This window comes from Colossoma macropomum, unplaced genomic scaffold (genome assembly GCF_904425465.1).
Source record: "Colossoma macropomum unplaced genomic scaffold, Colossoma_macropomum, whole genome shotgun sequence".
In the NCBI taxonomy this organism is placed as follows: domain Eukaryota; kingdom Metazoa; phylum Chordata; class Actinopteri; order Characiformes; family Serrasalmidae; genus Colossoma; species Colossoma macropomum.
This window is the reverse complement of record NW_023494787.1, coordinates 22,346,390-22,356,343: the sequence shown is the minus strand read 5'-3', so window position 1 is coordinate 22,356,343 and position 9,954 is coordinate 22,346,390. Positions and strand designations below refer to the sequence as shown.

General features: G+C 38.3%; 1 protein-coding gene across 5 annotated transcripts in view; it reads right to left on the bottom strand.

Moving 5' to 3' along the window:
* Positions 1-1,856: 1,856 nt before the first annotated feature.
* ppp1r9a (protein phosphatase 1, regulatory subunit 9A) overlaps positions 1,857-9,954 on the bottom strand; it is a 68,379-nt gene continuing 60,281 nt past the window's right edge. For 2 of the 5 annotated variants that reach the window (XM_036566449.1, XM_036566450.1), the window contains exons 16-21: positions 9,862-9,910; positions 9,676-9,720; positions 8,097-8,216; positions 6,663-6,686; positions 6,183-6,365; positions 1,857-4,855 (exon numbers count right to left, since the gene is read on the bottom strand). In XM_036566449.1, the coding sequence (XP_036422342.1) occupies positions 4,649-4,855; positions 6,183-6,365; positions 6,663-6,686; positions 8,097-8,216; positions 9,676-9,720; positions 9,862-9,910 (628 nt within the window). In that variant the 3' untranslated portion in view covers positions 1,857-4,648. The remainder of the gene's footprint in view (positions 4,856-6,182; positions 6,366-6,662; positions 6,687-8,096; positions 8,217-9,675; positions 9,721-9,861; positions 9,911-9,954) is intronic. The other 3 variants (XR_005007056.1, XM_036566451.1, XM_036566452.1) reach the window with 3 other exon arrangements.

The following is a 9,954-nucleotide window of genomic DNA, read 5'->3' as shown; positions in this document are numbered from 1 at the left end:
CACATGTTGTGAAGTATAAAATGTGTTGTTAGCAGAGGCTCCCGCTATACTAGGGGAAACCACTTTTTCTCAGGCTCTGGTTAAAGATGCTCCCCCTGTGTAACCAGTGTAAAAATGAGTGAAAAGATCATGCACAGATATAGATTATCTGTGCATAATGGATGAGAGTCATGAGGCTCAAGTCAGAGTCAAAGTCAGAGTCACTGATGTTCGAGTCAAAATATTGTCGCAAGTTGGTTTTTTTTTTTATTATTTTGTCCAGTCGAGTCTCAAGTCATAAAATTCGTGACTCGAGTCCAAGTCATATGACTCCAGTTCAGACCTCTGGAACTGAATCTTCTAGAAGCTCAATTCCACGTTTGGTATTAATTCCGATGCTGATAGCCAATCACGTTTGAGCTGGTTTCAATTCCTGTCTTATTTGGAGACAGTGATGCAATTTAGTATCCAGTTGAATTTTTGTCAATTATCACATCATCCAATGATTTTTGACCACCCCTTCTGAGCTACGTCAATCAGCTTTTACAGCACTGAAATTTACTGATAATCTATGGGAGCAACTCTACGTGGAGTGCTTTCTGGACGTGACCAGCCTTCTACTGCAGGGACGGACTACACCAGAGGAACTGTGGGTCCGTCATCCTGTCCGAGAACACAGAGAAGGTACTACACCAGGCCTGACTCGACTTAATGATACTAAACAACGGACAGCTAAGTAGGATCAACAGCAGAGAATTTAGTGCTTTTTATAATATAGACAACACTTCCTCAATGTTTACTATTCTCCTATTTCTTTGTTGTCGTAATACTAAGGCCTCTGCTAGCTATGATTGGAGAATTTGTTCCAGTAACGTCAGAGTCATCAAACCCTGTGCAGTTAATAAAAAAGTGCAGTCAAAACTTGAATAATTTGATTCATGTACCCCTAACAAAGACCAGCCCCCAAACACATAGTGTAGTGAGCAGAAAACTAAACCTTGCTTTACTCAAAGTCACTAAATAACAAAACAACCCTAATTGGAGATCCTATAAGCTTGTTTCTATGTTTCTGTCAGAAAGGTGGCTAAAAAAAAAACAAAACACATAAAATGTGTCCTGTGCAATAGTAACGTCACATTTTGTATTTTCTTTCCCAATGTGTTAAAGCAAATAGCATTTGTGCACTAAAATCAGCAGATAAATGCCAGATTTAAAGCAGCAGTATGTAAGATGTATTGCACTATTGAGTCAGAAGAAAAAAGTACATTCTTAAATATGGTATGTGCACTGCTGCAAGTCACCCTGTAAAGCCTGAAATAGTGATTTAAAAGTCAGAAGTGTCAGGTCAAATTTCATGAGTGTTTTTTGGACAAGGTCATATGTCTTTACATATTAAAGTCACACACACACAGTCAAAAAAGAAGGTCTGGCTCAATGTTTAGGTCTCAAATACAAAATCAACATTACACCGATGATGATTAAAATAGCAGATAATTCACTTGCATCCACAGAAGACACGTCCTTCACCAAGTTTTCACTAAGTTTTCTTTGAATACTTTTGAATACATTTGAACACACTCACAAAAGTCAGATTCACTTGCTTGTGTGGGTCCGAAGCACAACCCACATTAGAAAATGTTCTTCCGCACGTTGCTTGCAATTACACGTTTCCAAAAGAGAGGTCTCCAAATCCCCAAATCCTATGTAGAGTAGCTTTAAGTTTGTTCCTTTGTAGAGGATGTGTTATTTTCACTTAGAAAATCAAGAAAACATAATTTGACCTGGGCTGTTCAAACAAGTGCATGCAACTGTAGTACATATTATAATACATAATTATTAACATGACAAAGACAATAGAAAACAAAAACCAGAGACAGTTTTGGAATGAACTTTCATTGTATTTCTCTGACTGGTTCTGTCATTCTGAGGTGTATTTACAGGCCAACATGAGTGACAACAGTAACCTCTTATGAACAAAAACATGGCATCAAATATTACCAGCCTGGAGCTTCGAAAGGGGAGACATGGCACCTTGGGGTCCTTCATGCGACTATGACTTAACAAAACGGACTGGTAAAAGCTCTGCTTAGCACATGCGGTGTTGGAGCAGTTCTGTACCTTCACTGGTTGTGTCATCTCTGAAAAGGGAGGAGATGACTGCTTTACTAACAGAGTACGCAGGAAGAGAGAAGGAGAGCACAAAGGTGACAGGGGCAGACACCATTTATCCAAAAATGATGAACAGCTGCCTTGTTTGTGCGGCTGAAGAGCGATGGAACTCTAATTTCGACACAGAACTGCAGAATGACAAGGTGCATTGCAACACTGTGCATTTCTGTACTAAAGCCAAGTAACCGTCAACCATCATCATCACACCATGATTATCCCAATGCACACAGACACATTCATATAGACAGAGCCTGCAGTTCCCCACAGCGAAGTAACACAGTAAAAACCCAAGGGCTTTGAAGTTCACCTATTGCTTTTAACTGTTACATACAAAAGTCATGGCATTGCTGCGCACTGACAGCTTAGATTAAAATCTACAGCAGTTGTTTTTTTTTTCATTGCTTCAATGTGGAGATACAATAAAGTTTAGTTAGAGTGACAAGCTTACAATTAAGAGATGTGAAGGATAAAAATGATCTCGCAAAAGTAGTTTTGGGCTAATAAAGAAATGTAAATTGTCCTACTACTGCCAAATGGAGTACTGTAAGTAATATACTGATCACTTTTTAAAACATTTTTTTGGCATAAATGTAATCATACAACTTTTTGTCAATAAATTACATTAGCTGATTTACAAATGTTTCTTAAATTTGAAAAATAAATAATTAAAACAAAATCATTCCTAATACAGCTAAATGACTAAACTTAAGTGGAGCAATATCATATTTCTTGTGAGAGCAATCCAAACATTCATCAGGCGCTGCCTGATACAGTGCTCCAAAACCCAGGAAGGATGGAAGCTGTCCTCGTGTTGCTATTGAAATAATCAGTGTTCAAATGTAAACATGAAAATTGTCACAGGAGAACATAAAAATCCAACGTTAACACGCAAGGGATCCTTCACAGGAGGGAAAACGTTACAAAAATGTAGAAATACTAATACCAATTGTGTAAAACTATATAAGTTCAGCAATAAAAAGAGCAAAGCAAAACTTATAAAGCAGAATGAATTACTAAGCTACAGCTAAATCCGAAGCAATTAAAAGTTTAGGTATCATAAGACATTTAATAGAAATATTTTGTATATTGAATTATGTACATTTGAAAATAAATTCACAATAGAATCACAGAGGCAATACTTGCTCATTGTGTTATATACTGAATTTAAATTTTATAAAACTTTTTTTTGGAACAGTTTTTCATTCTTTATGGTGTATCGCTAAGGGAATAAGCTATAACAGACAAATACAAGCGTCCGGCGGGTCCACGCTGTAGTCAGATGGGGAAAATATCTCACTCTACTACGCAGAAAGTAAAATAAGAGCTACATAATTAATGTTAAATGATGGATGTTAAGAGGTCCGTTTTAAGTGCAGGTTTGTCAACTACTCACCAACATTTGCCAGACAAATCAGGGCAGAGTAACTATGTTATACAAAATCTATACAGCAGCTCGGAAGGCAGCACTTGGGTCTAACTGAGGATCTAGTTCGATGAAACGAAGAAGACTAAAAGCAGGTAGCAGTGATGAAGAAGCAGCACAAGCTTTTGCAGGACTTCCCAGTGATCCATTCTTCCATCTTTGGAGTGTGTTTTCAGCTCTTCATACAGCATTGTCAGGCCTCTCCGTGATTATTCCTTGTGGTTTCTTTCCATGTAGGAGACTTCAATCTCTGAGAACAACAAATACGGTTAGATCTACTTCACTTGAATACTGAGAGGTCACTGAAGGATACAGGACACTAAACGGTAGACCGCGGTCATACAGTAAGTATACAACGTCCGCTAAAGTCGGATGGGTTTAGCGCGAGGTCTGGGATGTTTCAAGACTTGGAATGGCTTTCTTTTCACAGTAAGATTCAGTATTCCAGTGAGTCTGACTATAGTGGATCCTTAGAGCAGCACTCAAGCTTTCTGATGAAGCAACATACGAACACTGTGACAGCAACACTGTCCATCATCATCACCTGTGCTTGAAGACAAGAGCTCTCAGGAAACCTTCTTCCACACAGGGTAAACTGCACATCTTGGTCTTCATAGAAAATGGCACATTAGACATATATACTATATATATCTTCTATATATGTACATAGTCATTATGTCTAAAGATGCTTGAAATGTCAAAAGCTGTAGATTCATTTCAAGCTGATATGCTCTGGGCAAAGATGTACATCTTCTTACAATTCAAATAAATAGACATTTATCAGACATAAACAAAAACACACGAGCAGAGATCATTCTTAAACTGTTGTAAAATGAAGAAAAAATCCTGACTTGAAATTACAATTAAACGTAAACAAAGTCCTTCAGCAGAGACAGTGAGATCCTCAGGACTGTTTGGTTTCACTTTATCCAATGGCAGTTCAGTAGCAGTTCCTCTTAAAGTGAGGTTCTGGTGTCCGCAGAAGGGAGACCAGTCTTGAGTTCCATAAATTAACTAGACTCGTCTCGTTAGAATGCTTTTCAGAGTTGAATCAGTCTTGGTGGTTGAGCGGTGCTGTCACTCTGCAGCGCCCTCTCCTGGCCCAGAGGACTTGCTGTTTCTGCGGCCCTCTTTTTGCAGCTGCTCCAGTTCTTTCTTGCGTAACTTCTCACGCTGCTTCTCCAGCTTCTCCCTGTTCCTGCGGGCCTTCTCCATCAGCACCTTCAGGTCTTTCAGCTTCTTCTTAATCAGAGCCCGGTCCTGAGAGGAAGCTACACCTAAAGCCTACAAAAACATGTAAAATTACCCCTAAAGTCTGACACACAGAGCATCAGAGTGAGGCATTAAAACAGTCTAATGATCAGCTACAGTGCCTTGAAAAGTCATTTGCTCCCTTCCTGATTTTCTCTACTATTGCATATTTGTCAAAGTGAAAGCTTTTAGATCTAAACAAAGTGTAATATTAGACAAAAAGAACCATATCAAACATAAAACACATTTTCCAAATATTACATCATTTATTTAAGGAGTAAAGTTATCCAACATGTAAAATGACTGAACACAGCCAGGCTTGAATGCAGCAAACTTCAAGTATATGTCAACCTCACTTATATTGAAATTTACCATCAAAGCAAACATTAGTGAATCCTCCTAGGAATGGCCGGCCTGCCAAAAATTTCCCCATGGGCACAGAGGCAAATTATCTGGGAATAGTTCCAAAAGAACTGCACACGTCTCTAGCCTCGGCTAAGGTCAGTGTTCCTGACTCCACAGTAAGAAAGGGAGCAAGGTAGCAAAGCAGAAAACACCACTAACCAAAAGAAACATCTATGCTCATGTCACATATGCAAAAAGCACCTGGATGATCCCTAAACCTTTTTTAGACGAATCCAAGGTGTAATATTTTGTATGACACAGGTAAGGTAAATCCCCCATGAAGCAAGTTCTATATTTCAGAGTAGGAACATTATACGAACATTCATACATGGTGGTGGTAGTGGGAAATTGTGGGGATGTTTTGCTGTTTTGGGAACAACTGAACAACTGTAATTGTTTATCTGTCCATGAGCTGAAGCTGAAACAATTGGGTTATACACCAAGACAATGGACCAAAACAGCAAAGCAAATCCATATCTGAATGGCTGAAAACAAACACAGTGAAAGGTTTAGAGTGCCCTAGTCACAGCCCTGAACTGAACTCAGTACAGATACTGTGGCAGAACTTTAAATGCTAAGTAATTCAACCTATGAATTAAAGCATTCCTGAACAGAGTGGGCTCAAATTTCTTCACAACAATGTGAAAGACTGTTATTAAATTATAACAAATGTTGGTTGCAATTATTGTTGCTAATGTTGGATATCTTTGTACCTTAAATAAACAAATAAATTCAATATGACAAATACGCAGTAATAGAGAAAATCAGGAAAGGGGCAAATATGTTTTCACAACACTAGATTTTCCTAACTCTTAACCTAGAAGGGCCCAATTGCCCAGTTATAATCTTAGTAACAGAATAATTTATAGTATTTACTGAATAATAAGCCTGCAGTTTAAGGTCTTCAACTAAAGTGCTCTCTTGTTTGGCTGTAAGTGTGTGTGAATGTGCTCACCTTGAGTGCAGTGCTGTCAAGCTGCAGAAGCTGCTCTCCATCCACGTTCTTGGCAGTGAACTGAGGGATGTACTGCTCCAGGTTCAGGCCCATGAGCCAGCATGACACCTGCTGACATGACCACTCCAGCACACTGCGGTTCTGCCACTGGTGTTGCTTTGGAGGCTGCCCTTCATCCAAAATCTGCCTCAAACACAAACATTCACACTCTATGACGTTATGATATGAGCTCTGTGGTCAAGGTCATGTGATACGCAGTATCTATCCTTAGCCTTTATGCAAATTAAAGGTACCAGAGGCAAATAAGCAACCACAGGTAATGAAGAAAAAAATCTCAGTTGCCTGTGTCAGTTTCAAGCAGATAGTAGAAATGTGAAAACAACAACAAAACACCACCACCACCACCACCACCATGCTCTAATGAGAAATTAAAACAGGACTAAGCACATGCTGAAAAAGCTTATTAAAAGAATGCCTCACCTCATCATCGATCATATCCAAACTCTGACAAGTGCAGCACAGAGGACAGCAGGAGAAGTGACTTTGTTAGCATAAGCATACACAGCATAACAGCTCCATCTACTGGACTAACTGGAAGTTATGCCCAAACAGTAGATCTCACTTACTTTTCTAAAAAAGGCTTCCTCAGGTGATGGTTTGGCCAAACACCAAATTTGCTCAGTTTTAGCAAATTGTTATAGTCGTTCAGCCAAGATGTGTTTGGTGTCTGAAGCTTGCTTCTTTAGTTTTGCTACAAGACTGGAGCTATGAGGCCTATGTAGCTAAAAGTAATGGATGCCTACAGCCACCAGTTCAGCACTGTGTAAACAGGACATTCACGTATTGTGCAGATGTCTGAGACCACCCTGCATTTATTTAATTTCCAGTAAAAATCCATTAAGTCCAAGTTATTTATTTTTTTAGGAGATAGTAAGGATATTAGATAAAATAAAATAATCCATATAATCCAAAATAAAATAATGACATAAGGATGGGGAAAGTCAAAGGAAAATAAGGGAAAAACAGGAGTTTCTAAAACTAGGGGAAAAAAAATGATTGAAAGACTCCTTATGAAGCTCCTAAGAACAGTACAAGACCTGGTAGACCACCAAAACTGTCCCCATCAGATAAACAGCATTTAAAACTTTCATCTCTTTTTTGGGGGGGGGGCAGAAAATCAAGCTCCACTTTTGCTTCAGATCTGAAAAAAATCCACAGGTGTTTCTGTCTATCCTTCCACTGTGAGAAGAGGACTTAACACTATGAGTCTGAAAGGATGTGTAGCTGTCGAGAAGGCCTTACTGAGAAAAGAATATATACAAAAAAGAATAAAATTTGCAAATCAAACAAACGTCTAACACTGATGTGTGGAAAATATTCCTGCAGATTTCTTTGAAAAACTGAAAGCAAGTCTCCTGACAATAATGGAAGCTGTAATAAAGGCAAAGAGCAGACACACTAAATATTATAATTATATTTGGTTGCTGAGGTCTCTGTGTAATTCTGTGGCTTCTGTGTATGTTTTCAGCTCACTTCCTGATGCTGAACGATGGATAACTTGTACTTAACAGCCATTTTGACAGAAATTAAATAAATGAAAGAGGGTCTTTGACTTTTGCACAGTACTGTATGTCATTACATACTTGCCTCAAACCATGTCATGTTGTTAAGTAATCTCAAATAGACTTATGTGGTTCCTAACATTGTATGATATACTGTTATCTATGAAAATGGACAAAGATATGGATAAAAATCAGATGTCAAGATGCTACCACTGTTTAAGCTATGCAATGTACATTTGTCCATCGTTCTAGATAACAGTACACCAAACAGTGTCAGAAACAGCACAAAAATTTTAAATGACGTTTTTGACCAAACCAACACTTTAAAGCTCAAGAAGATAAAATCTCTCACCTCATCTGAAGACACTACTAGTGTGTGCGAGCGGCCAGACAGTTTGGGCTCAGTGACTGCACCACTGATCTCTGCTGAGCTTGAGCTGCTGATACTGAGGTCATCATTTAAAGTGGGACCCTGAAAAAAACACACATCATGATTCATCAGCATCAAAACACCAAGCATGGCATTTGATATACACTCATGCAGCTTTTCATTTGGACTTGTTAGGCTTGCCCCTAAATTACCGGACAGGCAGCCATTTGCTCCACCACTGTGGTCAGTAGAGGCGTAAATAATCACCAGGAAATATGTTACGGATTGATTGTTAATTTAGTTCATCAAGTCTAATTAAATGAGAGGAAAGCAAAGAGACCCGAGTAGCCCTGCAGAGAGTTCTGGACAGTATGATTAATAAAGTAACCTTCAAAGAAAGCAATTTAGTTTTGATGGAAATAAATGTATTCATATAAAATGTGAAAAAATAATCAGTTTTTCTGAGGCTACAGGATAGACAAAGTGATCCAAAACCAGCACCAGCATGGAATAATTCTTTACAGGTGTTCTCATATACAGTACTGTGGAAAAGTCAATTTCCTTAATTTCCAGTCAAAACAGCCATTAAGTACTGCAGTATATGTATATGTGTGTGTTGTGTATTGTGTATTTGTACATTTTTTGTTTCGATGTGGATAATCTTAATTGTTTATGAGATTAGTTCTAAATAAGAATTAATTACTTCATGTTTAAACATATTTTGGTGTGTATGTGTTCCAGACGACACCCCCTCAAAGCTATAAGAAAAACACAACACTATTCAAAAGACTCTCGTCTCTGAATGATGCCCTTTGCTTCGCTGGCTGGTCTTTTTTACAGGCTTTCTTAGGTAAACAATTGCTGAGCTACTTGAAAAACATGGTATCAGTGCTCATTCCCTTCAGATGTCAGCATAAGTGTAAGGCCCCTTTTCATCTGGGGAATCTGAAAGAAACAGGCTGGATCTCTTGCCCTCAGCAGAGAGTAACCCATTCACTTCTGTAATATTTTTTCTGTCAATTCCAACCATAACATGAAAATAAATACAATTTGTTGCACAGTTAAAGCATAAACAAGATGTGAATACCCAAAGCTTATGATAAGGCATTCAAATACTACGTTATTACTGGGGTATGCAAGGACGAACGTGCAGTTGAGTTTATTCTCACCCTAGACTGATTTTTCACACCATTATAAAATAAGCACAGCCCCTGTGTGGGTGGAAAGCACTGCACAGTTCTTCAGCTAGAAAGCTCAACTTAAGAAAGGCAATTTTCATCCCAAATACAACTTACATTCAGCCATAATTTCTTATTTACCAACACAATAAGAAGCCACAGGTATCAATGATAATTACAATTTCAAATTTCAAAATCTTTTTTAGGAAAACAGCATGGAACTTTTTTGCCAGCTTGATTAATGTTAAATCATTTTATGCCATGCAAATTTCATGTCATTTTATGTCATGCCCATTTCAAACAGTGCTTTGATTGTGTTGGAAAGCGCTTTTATATTAAAGCCGATTAGTCTGGTTTTAAATAAACAACAAGGGATACAGTACCAAATAATATGAATAGGAGAAGAAGTGTGGCCGTGAAAGAGATTTCTGCCAAACAAATATAACAAACCAGGTCATCAGTAAATACAGCTCTGATAACACAACATGGCAAATCTCATTAGTAACCATTCACATCTGAAACAGTCTATTGCATATTCAGTTCAGGTGGGTATTGATGAAAACTCCTACCTTGCTCTTGGGTTTCTCTGGGCTATTCTCTGCAGATGGTTCTGTGGAGCTGGAGGAAGGAGACAGGTTACTGAAGCATACACAATGAGACAA